We start from the raw sequence: 22,567 nt of genomic DNA, 5'->3' as shown, positions 1-22,567 counted from the left end.
CCCGCCCCCGAGAACACACAACAAAGGGGGTGAGGACATGTTGGGCTGCTTTAGAGAAGAGGAAGAGTTGTTGTAGTAGAGTGTTGTTGTCATGCCGTCATTTTACGCCGGACTGCTTTTCGAACGAGGGTCAATTCAACACAAAAGATGAACATGACGGCACATGCTAGTGGATGAGTTGAATCAACTCCACAGCAACTACATGAATGTATCCACTAACCATTCAGAAACGTCTAAAAGTTGTAACTTCTTCCTGAGTCTCTCCATCAGTGTCGACTCCGGTTTGAACAATGTAAGGCTGAACACCGTTACTGACAATCCTCATTTTGGCTGCGTGAGATTCTCCAGCTTTGTTGATGTTGAGCTGTTGAAGCTCCGCCCTCTTCTGGAAAGGGGGCCAGGAGAAGCAGCTCATTTGCATTTAAAGGGACACACACAAAAACTGTGTGTTTTTGTTCACAGCCAAATAGGAGCAAATCTGACAAGCTATAATAAATGATCTGTGGTGTATTTTGAGCTGAAACTTCACAGACACGTTCTGGAGACTTATATTACATCTTGTGAAACAGGCATTATAAGTTCTCTTTAATGGTGACTTTAATGCTTATTAATATCTGCACACTAGCTTGTTTCACAAGTGTAGTCACAAGTGTAGTAATACGATCACCAACTGAGAAGTCACCAAAATAACTCGGTCTGTATGTTGTTGAGTAAAGTACATGAGCAAACGTGCATTTGGCCTCTGATTTACACATGCACTCATACAAATCTAGAGCAAGGTTCAATCCAGGAATTCAGGCCTCAGATGACCCGTTAATTCTGGAGAGGGAAGCCGGTGTCGTTTAACAGGATTAGAAAATATTATCAGGAATATAGTTTGTGCTTATGCTTCAGCAGAGAGAATAAACCAGCATCCCTGATAGATTGTCGGTTAAGTTACGCTTTGGGCTGTTGGGTAACTGTTATTTAACAACTTACTAAATTTAGGCTAACCAAATATTCAAGAATGGAGACACTAAATGCAAAAGGTTTAACAATCATCCACTGCAAAACTGCATATTGAATGATAAAATGAATACTGAAAAAATCATTTACTGGTTAAAGAACACAAGTGCGTATCTTTAAGTATTATTCACATTCAAAAAAAAAAAAAAAAAAAAAAAGGAAATTAATTTCTTTAAGAAAAACCTAAAAATGCTTCATTTGTTATATACAGTTTTATTATGCGTTTTGTTGAAAAAAATGCCATTATATCATCTTTGTTGGATTCAAAACCATCTTTAAATGGAAGGAATCCATGACACAACAAAGAAGTTAATGCAAAAACACTAGTCAACAGCATTAGTTTAATGATAAACGAATTAATGCACGATATTACACAGTGTTGTGAAGAAAATCAAGCTTTTTAAAGGCTCGCTGTGAATAAAACATTAGAGAAATATGAAATATGAATCAGGTTCAGCAGGGATCGTCTTGAATATCCGCACATCAGTCTCATGGACTGACAGCTGAGCTGCTGACCGACTGTGTATCATCCGCACACACTGCGCGGATCACTCACTGATCACGCACCGACACTCTCTCCTCATTGGCTAAGGCGCTGCACACCTTTGTCGACGATTGGCTGGAGATGAAACCACGCCCACCACGACCCAACTCGGTTTTCTGAAATATGTGAATGAATCCAAGACAGTATTTATCATAATGAGACTTACGAGTTCAGTCACAATAATAAACGAGAGATATAATACAGCATCAGTATGACATCTCTATCTGAAATTGTAAGTAAACTATGTTTAAGAATTTTAATTCTTTCTGCAATTAATCAATATTAAACTGTATAAACTTACCCAAGATGCATGCTTTCTTTTTGTTTGATTTTCATTGTATTTATTTAAATTGTTTATTGATTTATGTGTATTAAATGATCATTTAGAATAAAAGCCTACTGGTCAAAGCATTATCAAACATTAAATTGATGAAAATTATGATTTTTTTTTAACTTTCATTTTTAAACAAGCATTAAAAACATTATTATTATATAAAGAGCATAATAATATTTTTAAATAATATAATAGGCCTAAAGTATTAAATTTGCTAGTTTTACTTATGCAAATTGTCAATTTCATGCTGAAATTATAATTTCTTCCATATCATGTATTTATTATCTTTTCTTCTGTATCATTATTCTTTTATACTTTCACATTTAGCAGCGTGTGACATGTACAGACACGAGATATTCAGAAGCTGTGGAGGCCCTGATATCCATGAACATTGAATGGGGGGCCGGAAATGTCCGGAAGAGGGAATTTCGCCCCTTGACACCTTCCTCTGATGCCTGTGAGGATTCAGTGTTTTCAGTCACTGCTGATTTCCACCAGTCATCCTTTGTGAGCGAGACAGAGGTGAGACACATGTGAATCTCACATGATCCAGGTCAAATTTCAGCCCAATATCACACAAAAATCAGTAATTTAATGAAAATAATGCATATTTACCCCTCACAAATTCTCAATACTATACAAAAATATTATGCAAATCTCCAACGCATTACTGTAATGTTATTTAAACTGTCTTTGTGTATATTTTTGTGAATTTAATTTTTAAACCACCTTGATCTTAAGATAAAAATAAAACTATAAATATTATTATAGAAAGAATCTAAGAATATTTTATAATAATGTAAAAGGATATTTAGTAGTTCTACTTTGTGAAGTCATGCAAATAAATTATAATCTCAGTTCTTTATACTTTTGTCACATCTAACAGTGTGACTCAGACACAAGATATTTAGAAGCTGAACATCATTATTGTTTAAACTAACATTTTTACAAATATATTGTTGTACTGCATTTAATGTATTCAGATTTAAATGAAAAATTCCTTGTAATAAAGTAAAAACCATAGAAAAAAAGGACTGCATTTCAGTAATCTAATGAGATTCGGACCGAAATGACCAAACTCAAAAGTAAAACATCTGAAAGTATAAAGTATAAATATAAAGTGTTTATTATATTTAGATCGTGGCATGAAAGGTTGCAGTGATGAACATTGTAGCCGATCACAGACATGTTGTTGAGATCATGAAAGCAGTGATCTCGACAATTTCTGCACACTAACGAATGCTTTCATCATAACAGTGCAAACGTGATATAACCAAAGAGATTCGTTGAATAAAACGGGAGTTTTGGTACAACTGAGTCAATAATAAACTCGTGCTGTTTGATTGACAGCTCCAGCGTTTGCAAAGGGTGATCGCTTTCTATATATAATCACAGTTTAAATAACAGATTAAACAAGTAAAATATCTAAAAGATTACAATAAGTTGAGCTTAATGGCTCAACTATCATAAAAAAAAAATATAAAAGAATATAAAAAGAATGGTACAATATGACCTGAAAGAGTTTTTGCGAGATTCACTCATAAGTTTAAACTACATGCTGAATGAAAAAGCAAACTGTCAATATACATTCTTAAAAAAAAATAAAGGTTCCAAAAGGGTGTTTTCATAGAAAGTTTTGGATTCCATAAAAAGAACCTTTAAGTGAAGTTCTTAGTGTGAAGAACATTTGAATAATCTAAAGACGTTTTTGTGCAATAAAAAGGTTCCATTAAATGTTAAAGGCTCATTAACATTTTTTAGAGTGCAATGTAATCTGGCCGAATCAATTTTAATAGTAAAGTAATATCAAGAAACATTCATGAATGGGTTGTTTGTTTTATTTCAGGCAGTGTCGTGCATGACTCCACCGTGCAGTCCCGACTGTGACCAACACCAGGGGTCAGGGGTCACCAGATCTCAAGCCATCAGTGTGATCCGCCACACGTCAGATGCACTGAGCTCCAGTGACTCAGCAATAATCCTTCAGCCTCTCAGATCTGATCCCCCATCAGCCCCTGCTGCAATGGTGTCTGATTCTTCTTCTGGAAGCACGCCATCAGTGTTCCAGACGCTTCCACTCACTCAATCCTTTACTGGTTCAACAAACGTTTGTCAAGCATCTGTGGTTTTTGTGGCCGGTGTGATGGCCAAAGGTTCAGTTATGGTAATTCTGCCCCCTAAACAAACATCTTCATGTGGTTTGAAGTTTACGGCCATCGCTCCTGCTCCCGTCCACAACTCATCCACAAACAAGCCTGCGTCTGAAGCCGCTCCATCACGGACTCGTGACCATGTCTGCACTCACCCGCACTGTGGGAAAACATACTTCAAAAGCTCCCACCTGAAAGCACACCTGAGGACACACACAGGTAGAGAGAATGATGTTTCTCCAGCACTTGCTTTACAGTATTGTCTAATTAAATATATATGCATGATTTAAATCAGTGCTTCTCAACTGGTTCTGCAGGAAGCAGATTTTACACTGGGAAAAGTAACAAACTCAAAGTTGGGTTTACCATATATTTCTTCTTCTCCAACCAGGTGAGAAGCCGTTCAGGTGCTGCTGGGACGGCTGCTTAAAGTGCTTTGCCAGATCTGATGAACTGTCACGTCATCGCCGTACACACACGGGAGAGAAGCGTTTTGCTTGCCCTGTTTGCCACAGTCGATTTGTGCGTAGCGACCACTTGGCAAAACACGCACGACGCCATCTAACAGCCAAGAGAACAGTGTGGCAGGAGGAGGTTTGCCATCTGAACAACATCAGTCGCAATTTCGGTCGCAACCTGCAGCCTTTGGCTCCCAAGACTGAGAGCTGACAGACTGAAACAAGGATATGTCCTTATTTTTTAAATTGTTTATATCACACACACTACCATTCAAAAGTTGGAATGATGATTTTTTTTATGTCTCTTCTGGTCACCAAGGCTGCATTTATTTTATTAAAAAAAAAAAAAAAAAAAAAGTAATATTGTGAAATATTATTACCATTTAAAATATTTTTTATTTTATTTTAATATATTTTAAAATTTAATTTATTCCTGTGATCAAAGCTGAATTTTCAGCATCATTACTCCAGTCTTCAGTGTCACATGATCCTTCAGAAATCATTCTAATATTCTTTAAAAACCACTAGACATTTGTTTTAACTTTTGCCAAGTTTAATCACATGCCTGTTTTCAAAAAAGTTCTGAAAGTTTGGATTACTAGAAATATGTGACCCTGGACCACAAAACCAGTCATAAGTCGCACAGGTATATTTGTAGGAATAACCAACAATACATTGTATGGGTCAAAATTATTGATTTTTCTTTTATGCCAAATTAAGTAAATATTAAGTAAAGCTCATGTTCCATGAAGATATTTTGTAAATTTCCTACCATATATTATATATATATATATATTTCTGTGAGTGGATATGCATTGTTAAGGACTTCATTTGGACAACTTAACAGGTGATTCTCAATATTTTGATTTTTTTGCACCCTCAGATTCCAGATTTTCAAATAGTTTCATCTCGGCCAAATATTGTCCTAACAAACCATACATCAATAGAAAGCTTATTTATTCAGCTTTCAGATGATGTATAAATAAAAACAAAACAAAAAACAAAGACCCTTATGACTAGTTTTGTGGTCCAGGGTCACATATAGCAGCAAGAGACACAACTCACCTATATTTGACTAATTACAAGAATATTTTGTTTAGTAACATTTTACATTTAGGTTACATTTAACTACATTAGTTAACATATTTCTAGAGAATTTATTAATCTTTGTAAGTGGTTTCCAGGCTTAGTTAATAAGTGGTTTTAGTTAATGCATTAACAGGACTTTACAATAAAGTGTTATTGCTCTTATTTAAATGGACTGCCATGAAGTTAAATCATTTTATGCATACAGAAATAAATGAATACTTTTTAAACATTGTTTTCCCACCCATTTTTAGTAGCATGTCAAAAATATTGATTTCAGATTTGGTAATCAATTGGCAAACTAAAATGAAGTTTCTATCTATTTGTTCACAAGTTTAAAAATGAACTTTTACAATAAAGACAAAGTAAATTAATCCACAAGGCCACTTAATGCCATTTTATTGACAGCAAATCTGTACACGGTAAATGCTGTAAACGGCAAACAGTCTATAGTTTATGCTCTGACATCGAACACTAAACAAACATTTCACATATCAAATTCCTTTTCATCCGTTGACAGAACAGGGTAAGAAACCACAGCACTTGCCTGGATCTTGCAAGTAAAGAGCAACACAACAGCTTCCTCTCACTTCAACCAGCACCACTTGCTCCAACCATCTTCCACACATTCTGAGACACACTTGCACAAAAGCAGAGACGTCCTGGACAGAAAACATGTAATGCCGAGATAATGCTCGATATCCGAGCTGCTCATAGACTACTGCTTAGAAAAGCACCAACTCAGGCCTGAAAGACACCTCTAGCCATGCAATCTCAATTTTGTGCAATATTGCATTGCAAAATGCATCTACAATTCATAACGCTATGAATTCCTTACTGCACCGCACACGTCTTCTTTCATTAAAACTCAATAACTTGCTTGTCACAGCAATGCAACACATACATATGTACAACTGTACCAGACGCTTGCATTTGCATACTTGCGTAAGGCGCATTCTGGGCGAGAGATTACAACAGTTTACAAAGTTTCCATTGTATTTTGTCCACAAAAACAACACGTTGCTCTGCTGGACTATTCCTGCAACAGTTCAAATAGGACGAATATCACAATTTTCCAGTTTAAAACATATTAAAACAAATAAAAACAAGTGCACATTTCTTGAAAAGCATCTTATGATGTCATGAAACTAGACTTGAGGTTTAATAAATAACTTCCCCCTGTTGGGTACATGATCGAGTCACTTAGAGGAAATATATGCAATGTGTATATATTTATAAAACAGACTTAAATATTAATTAAGTATATCTGTAAACGCCAACTGGCCCATTTGTTAAAGCTAATCGCAACCATTTGCTGTATATCCATCAGTTCCAATGGCTATGGAGTTGTTCTGGTCAATAACACTTCTTCAGCTCTGGTCCTAAAACTTCCTAGAAGCATCTGAAGCTTCGGAGAAGATTTCAGGTTCTTAAGCGCTTAAAGTCAATCTTTACAAATCAATGACATTAATAAGTGGCTTTATGTTAAGCTGGGGTAGAAATGGATGCATCAGACATGCTCGGTTGCAGGCAACATGGTCCCAGAGAGAAGTTCTTCATACTCGTGTCCAAATTGACACCACAATTATGAATCTCTTGCCTGCAGAGATGAAAAACAGCTTGATTAAAAATCAAAACAAATGCAAAAGCTTTGAAATTCCACTTAGAGTGGCACCAAGACACAAACTTTCACTCCATACCAGTCGCATTCAGTGATGCTGTAGAAGACGGGCGGTTTGTGTTCAGACCCCAGACCGTTGGCTCCTGCATTGCTGAAAAGCAGCCAGTCTCCTACACTGAGCTCCGGCAGCAGACATCGCTCCACCACCTGATCCAGATCATCAGCAGACGGACCCCACAGACTGCTGGAGAACAGTGGCTCTTCTGTGCTCAGCTCCTGAGAAAACAGCACATTACACATGACCACTGGGAGTATGTCAGCTTTATTAAAGTCACTGGCCTGTGATTGGGTCAATGACAATAAAAATAACTTGATCTGTACATGTTTATGCATTGGGTCAATGCCACATTCTTTAGGAGAAACTGAAAAATATTTACCTTGTGTGCAGAAGGCGTCGATATTGAATCTTCACACAGCAGCTTATTGGCAAATGACCCATAAACACCATCATTCATGTAGTAGAGAAACTCTGGCTCATCGTTTGCTGACAGTACTTCTGAAAAACATGAGTTTAATAAATATCTGACGATCAAAGTATCACCTATTAGACATTTAATATTTATTGTAAGGGTGACATTGCAATATATTTATACAACTGTAAGTTCTGGTTCTCTGATTGGCTAAGAGCCTTTTCCAGCCATGCGAGATTCTACTAACCGTTTCAAAACTTGCATTATTCCACTTGTTTGTGCCGGATCTATACTGGCAGCATTTCTCATAGTGAGCGTCAATGGTACTACGGTTATTGTGTCATGGAGTGTAGCTTTAAGAGTTTTTTTTAGGCGAGAAGGTAGTTGTTAAACCTCAAATATGCAATTTATATATAAACAGTGCCTATTTAACGATTTGTTTTGATGGTTTCGGAGATGTGAGCTCCAGGCCGTCAGCGGCTGTTCAGCGCTCATGTACCCGCAGAGAAAAGCTTCATCTCGGCCAGTCCTTCGGGAATTTGCCTCTAGCTCTTATGTACCAAATGGGCAATCTTTGGTCTTATTAATCTATTACTTGTTCCAGAGCAAATTGATTTGGCTACGTTAAGTTTCATAACTTTATATTTTTATTTAGCGTAAATCCTGTATTAACGAGAGCACTGCTTTTGTACTTTTGACTGAACTATTTGCTTGTGTTTATTTCCTATTTGTACAAACTTCTTATACTTTTAAAATTGTTCATTTAAATATTGCTGTTCAATAAATAATATTTTATTTTATATAAATAATAAGCCGTATTTGGTTATGAGAAAGGGTCCATTTTGACTACAGTAAAAGTTACATTATCACGCCATTAGATGGCGGCCAAATAACTGTTTTCTATTTGAATATATTTTATTTAAAACGTAATTCATTCCTGTGATGAAAATCTGAATTTCCAGCTTTGTTACTCCAGTCACATGATCCTTCAGAAATCATTCTAATATTCTGCTGTATTTTTGACCAAATGAGTGCATCCTTAGTGATCATAAGAGACTACTTTCAAAATCATTAAAATATCATTATATGGTTACACTTTATTTTGTGGCATAATTGCTACAGTGTAATTATACAATCAAGTATTGTTATTTAAGTATACATTTAACACTAAAATAAATGGTTTCCATATATTTACATACCTTTCTGATGATCCAATATTTATCTCAATATATCCTTATCAAAATAAAAGCCACAATATATCATGAATATCTGATTTGAACACTCACTGTGTGGTTGATCGCTGCAATCCCGAGCCACTGTTGTCTTAGCGATTATATTCACGGCCAGCGTGAAAGCAGATGACACATAATAAGCTCCAGGTTCGGCGATGATAGACAAGCCAGTCGTGAGAGGAAAATACATGTCCAGCATGGGTTTAAGCGTCTGGTGAACCTGCACACAAAAACAACACTAGATGCTCAGGGGAAAAGCATTTATGAAAGCAAAAAAATCTTGCAAATGTACAGCAAAATACAGTACCTTGTCTAACTGTGCTTCACTTCCATCAAAGCCGCCTCCAATGTCCAGAATATTCATCTCAAAGCCGAGCTCCTCCTGGGATCAAAATCATTTATAACACGTTACCATGGGGGAAATAAATGCTTATGCAATCAGCAGCGAAAGTGACATTTTGATAAATAAATATCACTCCCTCTTGATCCAGTAGGGAAAATCATGGCACAAAAGGAACAATTATATAAGGGCTCCAGACTGCAACCTTTTTACTTGCCAGTGTGACTAAATTTTGTTAGAGGTCACACTGGTGTGACCACCACATTACCCAAATGATGAGCTGCATTTTTGTTTCAAATGAGAAACATCAAACGGCAAACGAAACAAAACCTTCTCATTTGAGCTGTGCGGCGCGGACAGTTTATCAGCTTGGACCAATATTAGACTGCACAGAGCGAGCTTAGAACAGGTTTACTACACAGCGCAGGGAGATCCATGTTTGAATTCGCTACAAGATCTAGAGAGAAGAATTGAAATCCAGCGTAGATCAACCAGCGCTAACGTGGAAACCAGAAGAAACACTGTGCCATGAACGAACCAGTTATAGAAGGTTTTACATTCCACAAATCACCAACATTCACCATGGATTTAATGTAGTAACGCTAACTGCAACCATGGTATTGTGGCAGAAATAGTCAAATGTTTTTACATTATTCATTTCAGGGTTCATATAAACTTTTGGAGAGGAAATTCAAGCACTTTTCAAGGACTTTAAAATGCTTCACACTTTTTCCAGCACTTCAAAGCTCTAAATATCATCCAATTTAATTGTTATTTTTTTACATTTATTTATAATACATTTATTTTACATTTAACTGTTGTTAATACAAGTTAATTTTATCTGCATCTCAACTCAAGCTCAGTGCTTTACTGTCAAATGTGCATTTTCAAGAAATAAACATGTAATATTATTAGTTATTGCACTTGTTAATGCAAAACAATAGTAATTTTACGATTAAATTACCTTTATGATTAAAAATCCCCCTCCCCCATCAAATCATGTGCTGGTGCCACCATCTGTAAAACTTAGTGGCACCGGTGCTACTGCTCTCAAATGTTAGTCTGGAGCCCTGCATATGAAAATTTGATCCATGACTCCAAGAGCAATGACTCACCCCCATATCAAAGACACAGCGGGCATCGGACACAGCACGAGAGAACGCTTGTGCATCCTGACAACAACTGGGAATGTTGAATCTGTGAGCAAAGCATGAAACCAACAGCATGAAATCAAAACCTACCTCATATTCCCTTGCTTTATAAATGCCCTTGGGTTAACTGTGCATGACTCAGAGCCTGTCCATGTGAAAAATTAAGTTAGTTCTAAGAAACACCCTAATTTGTTTACACGCTTGCTTTAATAACTAATGCAGGAGTTCCCACATTTTTTTTGTCAGTCAAACCTCTGAGACATAAAACATTTTCTTGAAATACTGCTTGAGAATTTAAATTAAGTAATTTGCATGTTCACGGTTCTCTGCTGTCAGTTAATGGTCACATTAACATGCAAGTATAAATAATTAATTTATTTTTCCTTCACATCCTGCCCAATGTTGTCCTACAAACATTGTTCATGCTGAAGGCTATGCTATGCGTTTTAAGCCAAAAAAAAAAAAAAAAAAAAAAAGGTTAAAAACCACATTACATTCCAACACTGAAACAACATTATAATCTAAAAACAAAAATAAGCAGAAGTTAAATTCACTAAACTAAAAATGAAATAAAAACAAAAGCAGACTAAATGTGAAATGGTAAGAGGAACACAAATTCACTGAGCTTAGTAATTATATTGATTTCCCCATCACAATAGTCACTTTACAATTACTGCTATAATAAAAACACACTTACTAGTAGGCTTAAAATCCTACATATGCACATTTAAAAGGCACAATAAGAACAATGTTACATATTTTGTACTTCTGTTCCAACAATGTTTAAATCCAGAGATTTCAGCAATTTTAACCAGTGAAACGACTCGTGTCATTGCATCGCCTGCTAACATATCCCAGGGATGTGATTTTTCAGTATTTGTACAGATTTTATACAGATTTCTGTAAAAGTATTACCTACGTGAATTGCGTAAATCAGACGAAAAAAGGTTGGTTGGTTTGGCAGGGAAGACTGGTTACTTTATGATGATTGAAATTGCGAAACGGCCTTAAAGGTACAATATGTAAAATTTTTGCAGTAAAATATCCAAAAACCACTAGGCTAGTGTTATATATTTTGTCCAGCTGATTACAAACAGTATCTCTAATGTTTTCAACTACTTGTAAATCATGAGAAAATTCCCATTCTAAACAGTGACACGGGGCAGTGCAGTCGCCTGTCAATGAGGTCAGTTACCTTTGTTACCGCCTTTACTGACGTAGAAACCACATGACAACAGTGCCGTGGACAAATGCGGAAGTAGAGTCTAGCGTCCAGCAAACCACTAGCTTGCTTCAAGCAGTTCCTTATTTACTTCTTGCACGTTTTATGGTGTTACTTATTTATGGAACATAATTACTGTTTACCATCTGCTGCTGGTTCTGTCGACAAGGACAGCTCCCGTAAACTCATGACCGGAAAAGCGGAAGCGGCGCCGGCGACTGTCATAATAAAAGTCCCGCTGCTCGTGAGGCGTGTGTTGATCAATCGCTCCAGCTCCTCGTTCAGCTCCCGCAACACTCGGTCCTGCTCTGCTTCATACTACAGTAACGTTAATAATCGCATCCACAAACATGAGTTCTTCCAGACTCCAATCCCTATTCTTTTGCACCGTCCGTTGAGATGGAGACCACATGTCCCAAGTTTCCACTCTAAAACTTTACGTCATCAAACTACGCCTTTGTTTTGAATAGGCTTCTAGCGACCTCTAGCGGAAAAAAATATCACAAATTGTACCTTTAATTACTAAATAAACTGCAAAAATGTTATGTTTTCTAATACATTTATTTCATGCACGGATTGCTTCTTACAGCACTGCATGAGCTCACAGCACCATCTGTGGGACACTATTAGCATGCTAGCCAGGATTCAAAGTAAAAATCAGCCTTACTCGCCAGTTGCCATGAATTTTGACAATACGTAGTTGTGAGAATATGATATGGCCTAGTGCGATCATCTGCAAGTGCTGTGTGTTTGAGTCGCTTATAATTTGCATCTGGGAACATAACATGCGCTAACCATCTTCCCCAATTCGTAACGAGAAACGTTTAAATGAATCTGTTATAAACAAAGTGAAGCGTTAATCTCTCCCTGTGGTTTTCCACCAAAATAAAAGCTCAATGGTTTAACGTTTGAAAGCAAAGAAATTAAGATAACTATAAATATTATTATAATTACTACATGAAAAATATTTCATCCAATTATAAAAATTAAAAAAATATATATTTCTATTGCAATAATACTGTAATGTACTGTAAAATAGTAGTTTGATTAAAAAAAAAAAAGTTTTATTTTCCAGAACAGCAGCACAAATACTAATATTTAAAAAAAATATTTGCGTTCTCTCGCAAAAGTTTTGCATTCCCCTGAGATACTTTACATTCATTTGCAAAAGTTTCACGGGGAACACAAACATTTTGCGAGAGAACGTAAAAGTATTGACATCATTTTTCCTCCCGTTCCTTTAAGGGCTCTGTAAATATCCTCTCAACACTCCAGACAGACTCACTTCACTCCTGTAACACGCAGGCTGAGCTCTCTGGCACACTCCAGCAGATGTCTGCAGTCCTTCAGCGTGGAGCCGAACGGTATGGCCATCTCCTCTCTCTCACAGCAGCTCTCAGATGTCAACAGCAATAACACCCTATTGCAGAAAGCAAGTGCAAGATGAAGATTAGTACTAAAAAACCCTGTGCTTTCTTGTGAATGCAGCCTGTTAAACTTGCCGCTGTCTATTAGGGCTGCACGATTAATCGCATGCTATTCTCACGCGCATTTCGTCAGTAAAGCCGGTTCCCTGATTACCGCTAAATCGCCATCACCTGCTTTTAAACGGAGCGTCTTTTAATAGACAGAGCCGTAGTTCACAGACAAGCCACGCAATATCGCGTTCATTATCGCAGGCGATTCATCTGCGATATGAACGCGATATTGCGTGGCTTTTCAGTGATCTACGGCTCTGTCTATTAAATGCCGCTTCATTTGAAAGCAGGTGATGGCGATTTAGCGGTAATCAGGGAACCGGCTTTACTGACGAAATGCGCGTGAGAATAGCATGCGATTAATCGTGCAGCCCTACTGTCTATGATATTAACAGCAATAATGCTAAGAAAAATACCTCAGAGCTATTATCTGGAAAGCACTTTTTATGAATTGCTTGTAATGGATTTTTTTTGTTTCCCCTGTATGTTTTGAAGGTATATTTAGTTTGTTAAGAATTCTTAAATTTGATTTATTATTAATTTGTAATTATTTTATGAAGTGCTGATCGTGTAGAGCCCTTTGCAGGGTTCCCACTATTTCATGAACACCAGATTCAAGGACTTTTTAAAGCACCGTTTATTTTATATCAAGCACCTATCAAATTCACATCACATACGGAGCGTCATGAAAGACTTAAAGTACTTAACATTTTAATCCTCCTATTGCATTTGCATCCATTTTAACCTGGAAGAGGTACAGAATCATTTGTACATTAATTTGGGAAATAAATTAAAACCGTTTGCAGCTTTCTTATCCCTAATGAAAACCAAAACTAGTATGGATTAACTGTTTTCATTTTTTTATGAATCATTACTTGAGTAAAAAAACATTATAATATAGAGAGAATATTATAAAAATACATTTTGCTATTATTATATGGATCGAAATTGTGGCTTAAAGTTGGAATATATACAATATATTATAGATATAAGCTTGCAATTCTGAATAAAACTCAGAAATGAGAGATGTAAATGAGCACTTCCTAGAAAAAGGCAATTTATATATCACAATTCTGACTTTATAAGACACAATTGTGGCTTTATAATCATGCAATTTTGACTTTTTAAAGGGTTAGTTCACTCAAAAATGAAAATTCTGTCATTTATTCACCTTCAAGTTGTTCCAAACCTGTTTGAATTTCATTGTTCTGCTGAACACAAAGAAAGATATTTGGAAAATGTCAATAACCAAACAGATCTTGCCCCCCCATTGACAACCATAGTAATTATTTTTCCTACTATGGTAGTCAATGGGGGGCGATATCTGTTTGGTTCCAAAACAAATATACTAGTACTAAGAGGGGTGTGTTATAATTTTCACAAAATGTATTTCAAATTTAATTCAAGCACTTTCAAGGACTAATATTTGTTTTCAAGAACTTTCCAGGCCTTGAATTCATGTGCCTGAAATCCAAGTACTTTCAAGGCGCGTGGGAACCCTGCCTTTGAATCTGCAATTTGGACCTTCAAACCATTGTACCCCAGTAAAATCCACTATATGGAGAAAAATCCAGGAATGTTTTCCCTCAAAAACCTCAATTTCTTCTCAACTGAAGAAAGACAGACAAACGTCTATGATGACATGGGGGTGAGTAAATAATCAGGAAATTTGTGAACTAATTCTTTAACTGAAAGAGATTTTTTTTATCCTTAAGATTAATTATAACTGAATTTATTTAAAGACAGACACAATTAGTTCAATAAACCACTGTTTCATTTAAAAAAAGAAAAGAAAAAAGCAATTGCTGTAACGAACTCAAACCACAACATGACCAAACATTCATGTTTGTTTACCGTTACACCCCTAGTGACAACCCTAGTCAGCACAATGTGACTGTACAACTCACCTTGCTTTGGGATGGCAGCGTGCGATCTTCCTCAACTCTGCCTCATTATCGCAAACAAGGAGGGGGATGTTCTGTTTGGCCGCGTATTTAATATGGGAGAGCTGTTTACAAGTGCCACCGAGAATGATGTCCTGAGATGGGACGCCAAAGCCCTTCACCAAGTCCAGCTCATGCTGAGAGACAAGCACAGAAGCCAAAACAGATGAAGATGATAATGTTTAAAATGGTATTTTAAAAATAGCTTTCAAACAGACACAAATATAGAAAGACTTATTTTAGGACACTAAGCGATGAGGTATTAGACAATTTTTATACTTTATATGTTCACCTTGTTTGAACAAACAAAGCCAGTTCCAAGAGAAGCCAGGATTTCAACAACCACAGGGCTGCTGTTGATCTTGACCGCGTAGAAAGGCCGAATCTGGTCCATTTTAGTTCTCCAGCAAATTTGCTGCCGCACAATCACCCCAAGGTCAGCAACAAAAAACGCACTCTTCAGTGCCTAAAGAAGACCAACATACATCACGCTTTGGTACAAAAAAAGGCACAATAAATAAAACGACAACAACAGAGCAGAATGCCTTTGGTAAACTTACAAGTGTTTGATCATGAATGTGTTTATCGATCACATCTCTGAGAGCTGCGCTTCCTTCCAGCAGCTCAACAGAATATTGGAGTTCATCCAGAGTTCCCTTCATACTAATCCGTAATCTGATGTTCTGACTGGCATAAAGCAGGTCACTTATTTTTGAGAACCCTCAGAGCTCTTGGGTCCTAGCGATATCCACTACAAACACAAGACAGACAAAAAAAAAAAAAAAAAATCAAGTCTTTAAAGAACATCGAGCATCAGTGTGTTGAACAATAACCTTAAGGAATAGTTCACTTCAGAATTAAAATTTCCTGACCCCCATGTCATCCAAGATGTTTACGTCTTTCTTCAGTCGAAAAGAAATTAAGGTTTTTGAGGAAAACATTCCAGGGTTAGGGTTTGGATTTTTCTCCATATAGTGGACCTCAACAGTTTCCAACAGGTTTTTGAAGCTGCACTGAAACTGACATTTGGACCTTCAACCCGTTGGAAACTGTTGAATCCACTATATGGAGAAAAATCCTGGAATGTTTTCCTCAAAAACCTTAATTTCTTTTCGACTGAAGAAAGAAAGACATAAACACCTTGGATGACATGGGGATGAGTAAATTATCAGGAAATTTTAATTCTGAAGTGAACTAATCCTTCAAAGTGCTGTTGGTGCTCACGGACCCCAACTGTGAATTATTTAATGCTCTTTTCATCCTCTGTTATTTAAACTGTAAAAATAGTTCAATGTCACAATATCATGTTTTACGTCACAGCAGAAAGACTCCTGCAGTGGACATCGATCAGAGCTCCCAGCAGGTCAGAAGAGTCACTGACTTCCATTGACCTTGGCAATCTATTCTCAAAGCAGGTCTAAAAACAGCTAAGACTGAATTGCAACTCTTGATTTATAAGTGGACGGTATGACCAAAATCAGAACTTCCTGTTGCACTTGAAGTGTATGCAAGTATATGGTAGCACACCATATGTGAAGTTACAGCAATGTGAACCTACAGGGACAGGTCAGAGGACGACCTCTCCAGCTATCAGCTAGGGTCCCAAGGGGGCTCCGCGTTGAAATCGAACTGCTCACGGTAGACAGAAGCCCCTAAGCTGTTCTCGTAGTTCACGAACACCTGCAAGAAAAAAATAAATCCTAAATGAGGCATGTCAAAGTAGAGTTATTTAGTACATATATGTAGGAATGGACATTTTTAGAGATGCACCGATACTACATTTCTCCACCGATAGCCGATTATTCAGTGATCTCTGCCGATAACAATAGTTTGAGGGTTCTGCCTTTTATACCATAGTTAATTAATAATATTTTTAATTATTATATTTTGAAAGAAATGCAAATAAATATTTATTCTCTCCATTTCATCAACTTGTTTCAGTTATAAACAAACATTACTCAAATTTGAATTAACACACATTAAATTCTGAATTTATTAAAAACTAAATTAACTTTCTGAATGGTATTAATTCATATAGTTACTATTAATATTAAACATCAAACTGGTTTCTTTGCACAAAGCACAAATTCAGTGCACTTTCCTGCCCTTATTTGATTGACAGGATATATCGGCCCTGAATATTGGCTTTTATCAGCTGATACCAATTTTTGGTCGATATATCAGTGCATCTCTAAAAAAAATAAAATAATTTTTTTATACATAATTACATACAGAAAGTAAACAATAACAAAACAATAATAAAATACAATATTACACGTTGACAAAACATGTATTATTTATCATGACAGGAGTGAAACGTATACTGACGTTTATAAGATGTATGGGTGGACAAACAAAAAAAGCAAACATAAAATCAAGCCAATTCCCAATTAACAAAAATATGTTACCATTAAGTTATGAAAATGTAATTTCTGAATGTTCAAAACATTTTTTTTTTTTTGGTGCACATTGTATCATTTTATAACATTATGGGAGTGTTACTTTTGAATGTTTTCTGGATGTTCTGAAACTAGTATGGGTGTATTTATATTATATATATATACATACACACACACATACATACACACATACATACACACAAATACATAAATATAAACAACAGACGTCCAGCTTTTGTGCTAAAGTTGAGAAAATTAATAAAGACCAGATAACTTTGAAAGATTAGAAAATATAACGTTAACTCTTCTATTAATGTTACTGGAAGAACATTTGTTCATGACTTTGACAGAACCTTGCCAGAAGGTTAACTAACGTTCAATCAACATAAAGACAATAAAATAAATCAATACAACGAATATAAATCATGAATACAACGAATATAAATCATGAATACAACGAATATCAAAATAAAACATCCGGAAATGAATGAGGCGCCAATTCCACAAGACTTTTTCGCCGATTTAATACAAAAACGTCGCTCATATGCCGGTCTATGTATTAGGGAAATTTGTGTGGTTTATTAATGACATCATTAGTGTTTTTTCGTCAGAAGATATTCGCGATAAGGTTTAAATTACAGGCTCGTTTATTGCTAACCGTCAATTAGCAATCTAACAGCTACCGGTATTAAAGTAATACGTTATTTATCTTAAAAACTCCATAACATAACGCGTTAATTCAGACTGAAAGCATTCAAGAGTTCATAAACAACTTCACCTGTGTTTAGTCAAACATACACAAGAGGCTAACAGACACGCGTTAGCTTATGAAACCCAGAGCTACTTACATGGGAGAAATCGAGAGCATCTGAGGTGAACCGTTTCTTCCTTTTGGGCGGAATTTTTACAAAGTAACAAAAGCACCGATATGAGAGATAACGGTGATGTTTTGAGCCATATATCGGTCTAATACAGTGAGCAGCGGAAGGTTTGGACGGTTAAGCGCGCCTAGCTGAAGCCGCTGAACGATGTCGGAGGGATGGATGAAGCGCGTGAGGGAGGCGGAGCGATAATTTAAATGAAGTGGTGAAGGGAGTGAGGAGGCGGGGTTTTTATGTTAATTAGGTGATGAAACGCATGAAAGAGGCGGGCTGTTGCGCACATTGCGTAAAAGGGGGCGGAGCTTCTGTTTGAATAATCCCAATAATATACTGAAGCGGGTGAAGGGAGTTTAAATTATGGTGAAAGGGGCGGGGCTTATGTTTAAATAATTAAGTTGACTTGAAAAAGCCAATTTACTGATATGCTATATAAATTATTATTATTATTAAAGGGTTAGTTCACCCAAAAATGAAAATTCTGTAATTTATTACTCACCCTCATGCCGTTCCACACCCCGTAAGACCTTCATTAATCTTCAGAACACAAATTAAGATATTTTAGTTGAAATCCGATGACACCGTGAGGCCTTCATAGCCAGCAATGACATTTCCTCTCTCAAGATACATTAATGTACTAAAAACATATTTAAATCAGTTCATGTGAGTACAGTGGTTCAATATTAATGTTATAAAGCGACGAGAATATTTTTGAAGCGCCAAAAAAGCAAAAATACACTGATTCATTCATGCTCTGATGCTTCCTGAAGCAGTGTTTTGAAATCGGCCATCACTAAATAAGTCATTATTTTGTTTTTTTGGCGCTCCAAAAATATTCTCGTCACTTTATAATATTAATATTGAACCACTGTACTCACATGAACTGATTTAAATATGTTTTTAGTACATTAATGTATCTTGAGAGAGGAAATGTCATTGCTGGCTATGAAGGCCTCACGGAGCCATCGGATTTCAACTAAAATATCTTAATTTGCGTTCCGAAGATTAATGAAGGTCTTATGGGTGTGGAACGGCATGAGGGTGAGTAATAAATTACAGAATTTTCATTTTTGGGTGATCTAACCCTTTAATGATGCTTGCCAAAGGCGAAGCATCATTATTGTAATGCTGCATACTTATTATTATTCTTCTTCCGGACAAAACTTCGGTGCGTACCTCGTCCCACAGCTTTTGTCATAGACCCACGAATATAGAAACATATGGGTTACCACGTTTGAAGAGGCTGGCAGGCTCTGTCAGTCCATACCTCAAAATGGGGTATAAACTGTACCCCTGGGGTGCAGGAGCTGTCCAAATTTCCCCATAGACATACTATGGTGAAGCCGTGCCCATGAAACAGTGTGTTTTTCCTACTATGGAAAATTACATAAGGATTTTTTATTGAACATAACTCTAGATCACAATGTCATATGGTGCGTTCAAGTCCTCTTGGGAAGTTCGTATTTACGAGGTGGGAAGTCGACGGTAGGTAAGTTCAAGCCATTTTTTGTGCGGAGTATGATGGCGGTGTGCCTTCTCTAAATTAATTACACAAAATAACAACACTTCTGCTTCTAGAAAATGTAGAGTGAAGAATGTGCATTAGTTGTATGTTGCTTTTTATGTTTTTTAATTAATTTATGAAGCCATTGTAAACTTTATTGTTACATATTACATTTTTATATTGTGATGCTATGGTATTTTTTGCTGGTAATCAGCTTACTTCGTTGTAAATAGAAAAGCCTGACAATTTCACTATGTTTCTGACTGACACGCCCCCAACTCGTACAGATCGGAGCTTAAAGAAAATTACGAGCTTCCCACTGGTATTTACGAGATTGTGGTAGCGTTCATGACGGTTTTGCTCATAAATACGATCTTTCCGACATGACTTGAACGCACAAATAGAGACAGCGGGGTGGGCTCATTTGACTCAGATGGCCAATCAGTCTCTCAGGATCATTGTGAAGCTATCAAGCCACACCCTAGCAGCCAAATAGAGCACCATAGCAACAAGAAAAAGATCAAATTAATATATTTGGATAGAAGTGTCATAGAAACATGAGGGTGGGCTCATTTGACTCGGGGCAGCAAACGGCTAATCACAAATCACCTTCAAGACTTCATAGCCACGCCCTAGCAACCATTTAGAGCACCCTAGCAACCCAAAACATAGAGGTTATAGAAAATAGTAAAGAAAAAGATAATTGTGAACTACTTCATTAAACTGAGCGCTATTACTTATTCGCTAATCACAGTTTCTTGTTAGTTATAAGCAGTTACTATAATTTTAGTACTACATTACACAAATGTTTGTGTGTAGCTATTCATTAATGATGGAATGTAAGAATATTTTTTCTGATCTGCATACTTGAAAAAACAAACAAACAAACAAACAAAAAACACTTCCTCATTTCATCATATTTGAGTCAGTATAAATCAATCACTGACCATGTTAGTTCAGGCAGCCCACTTCAGTCAGGCTTACCTATATCTCTGCATCAGAACATCGTAGAAACATGTGCTGCGTCCCAATTCGCCTACTTATACTACGTCCTAAAAGTATGTACTGTTTTTGTAAAGAAAAAGTACATACTTTTGAGTGTGTAGTAGGAGAGTATGCAAGTTTTGGGTCATACTACCTCGTCATAACTGCGTCTTTAACGGACGTTCTGTTGCTTAGTTACTCAACCGGTAACTGTTTAAACTACCCTGTCAATCATCTTGTCACAGTTAAAATCCTCCACATTGAATTAAATTTATTTTCCTACCGTTTCGGAGAGAAATGTAGTCGCACGTTGATCTGCCAGTCATGGGTCTTTCATGCAGAGAACTCTCCTCACTCATCTTTGCATAATGATGCATTTAAAAGTTAATGACCAAACACATCGTTATAAAAGTTCACAATGCTGTTGCAGATGAAATATAATGTGGATAACATTTAATAAATATATTTTTGTCAGGTTATCACTGCTTATTAATCATTCAAGCCCCTTTATCTTAACCGTCGTACCTCGCACGTCCGTCATGTTTGTAGTTTTTAAACACTTTTTATTCGTATTTGTAGTTCTAATCGAATCCTCGTCCACAGCGCAATGTGTTATGGGCTATGGTTATGGGCAATATTAGCCGTTAGAAGTGTGCACGGATCTGCACTTCGAATTCTAACCGGAAAAAGTACACCATCCGGGTATCTTTGGAATACTCATTTCAACATACTACGATTTGGGACATACTAATTCTTTTTTCGAATACTATTTAGGACGCATAGTATGCGAATTGGGACGCAGCGATGGTGATTGGCTTATATTGGCAAGCAGTATTTGGTGTATCATCACTGGCAGATTCCAGGCCACTCCCTAGCAACCAAACAGAGTACCCTAGCAACTGTTTTGCAAGACCTATATCTTTGCATCAGAACATCGTAGAGACATGGCGATTGGCTTATATTGGCAAGCAGCCTTTGGTGTATCATCACTGGCAGATGCCAAGCTACCCTAGCAACCAAACAAAGTACCCTAGCTGACTACAGCTGACTGTAAGCCTGACTGAAGTGGGCTGCCTGAACTAACATGGTGATTGATTTATACTGACTCAAATATGATGAAATGAGGAAGTGTTTTTTTGTTTGTTTGTTTGTTTGTTTTTTCAAGTATGCGGATCAGAAAAATTGTTTTTACATTCCATCATTAATGAATAGCTACACACAAACATTTGTGTAGTGTAGTACTAAAATTATAGTAACTGCTTATAACTAACAAGAAACTGTGATTAGCGAATAAGTAATAGCGCTCAGTTTAATGAAGTAGTTCACAATTATCTATTTCTTTACTATTTTCTATAACCTCTCAAGAACTACTATATGCAGGGTTATAATCAAAATTAATAATGCACATTGAAAAATGCACAATGAATATTTAATTACAAAGTAAAGATCATGGTAAACACACTAGTAATGACTTAAATATCTCAAATTAATTATCAATTATTTGTATCAGTATTCTAAAGTGAAAACCATGATAGCTCCCTAATAATGACTGAAATCACTGGAAGCATTTGAGGGTTTTTAAAGGTTTTGGATAGTAATTCCTATTGAAGGATGTAGTAACGCTTGAATCATTACGATCCAAAACCTCACAATAACCTCAATTGCTTGCAGGTTACCATGATCTTCACTTCAGAATAAATTATACAGCATGTATTGTTCACATTAATTATGAACCTGTATACAGCAGTTCTTAATAGTTCTCTAAGAG

At 36.5% G+C, this 22,567-nt stretch overlaps 2 protein-coding genes across 4 annotated transcripts in view; one reads left to right on the top strand and one right to left on the bottom strand.

Moving 5' to 3' along the window:
- Positions 1–1,712: 1,712 nt before the first annotated feature.
- On the top strand, positions 1,713–5,872 carry klf10 (Kruppel like factor 10). Its single transcript, XM_067411532.1, has 4 exons — positions 1,713–1,781; positions 2,211–2,405; positions 3,730–4,252; positions 4,425–5,872. Exons 1-4 carry the CDS (start codon positions 1,761–1,763, stop codon positions 4,700–4,702), a joined length of 1,017 nt encoding a protein of 338 aa, XP_067267633.1. The 5' UTR covers positions 1,713–1,760; the 3' UTR covers positions 4,703–5,872.
- Positions 5,873–6,040: 168 nt separating this feature from the next.
- azin1a (antizyme inhibitor 1a) overlaps positions 6,041–22,567 on the bottom strand; it is a 21,730-nt gene continuing 5,203 nt past the window's right edge. The window contains exons 1-12 of one of the 3 annotated variants that reach the window (XM_067411520.1): positions 18,282–18,500; positions 16,593–16,714; positions 15,595–15,785; positions 15,327–15,500; positions 14,999–15,171; positions 12,899–13,033; positions 10,356–10,437; positions 9,208–9,282; positions 8,955–9,120; positions 7,636–7,751; positions 7,278–7,474; positions 6,041–7,177 (exon numbers count right to left, since the gene is read on the bottom strand). In XM_067411520.1, coding sequence (XP_067267621.1) covers positions 7,063–7,177; positions 7,278–7,474; positions 7,636–7,751; positions 8,955–9,120; positions 9,208–9,282; positions 10,356–10,437; positions 12,899–13,033; positions 14,999–15,171; positions 15,327–15,500; positions 15,595–15,696 — 1,335 coding nt within the window. In that variant the 5' untranslated portion in view covers positions 15,697–15,785; positions 16,593–16,714; positions 18,282–18,500 and the 3' untranslated portion in view covers positions 6,041–7,062. Of the gene's footprint in view, positions 7,178–7,277; positions 7,475–7,635; positions 7,755–8,954; positions 9,121–9,207; positions 9,283–10,355; positions 10,438–12,898; positions 13,034–14,998; positions 15,172–15,326; positions 15,501–15,594; positions 15,786–16,592; positions 16,715–18,281; positions 18,501–22,567 lie in introns of those variants that run through there. The other 2 variants (XM_067411505.1, XM_067411511.1) reach the window with 2 other exon arrangements.

This window comes from Chanodichthys erythropterus, chromosome 2, assembly GCF_024489055.1.
Source record: "Chanodichthys erythropterus isolate Z2021 chromosome 2, ASM2448905v1, whole genome shotgun sequence".
NCBI lineage: Eukaryota > Metazoa > Chordata > Actinopteri > Cypriniformes > Xenocyprididae > Chanodichthys > Chanodichthys erythropterus.
Note: the sequence above shows the minus strand (reverse complement) of the source record. Positions and strands in the feature narration are given on the sequence as shown.

Bases quoted from the DNA above. Each gene is read 5' to 3' on its own strand.
- klf10 (XM_067411532.1), top strand. From the start codon at position 1,761: ATGACATCTCTATCTGAAATT. The intron at 2,406-3,729 runs GTGAGACACATG...GTTTTATTTCAG, and splicing joins CCTTTGTGAGCGAGACAGAG to GCAGTGTCGTGCATGACTCC. The intron at 4,253-4,424 runs GTAGAGAGAATG...TTCTCCAACCAG, and splicing joins ACACCTGAGGACACACACAG to GTGAGAAGCCGTTCAGGTGC.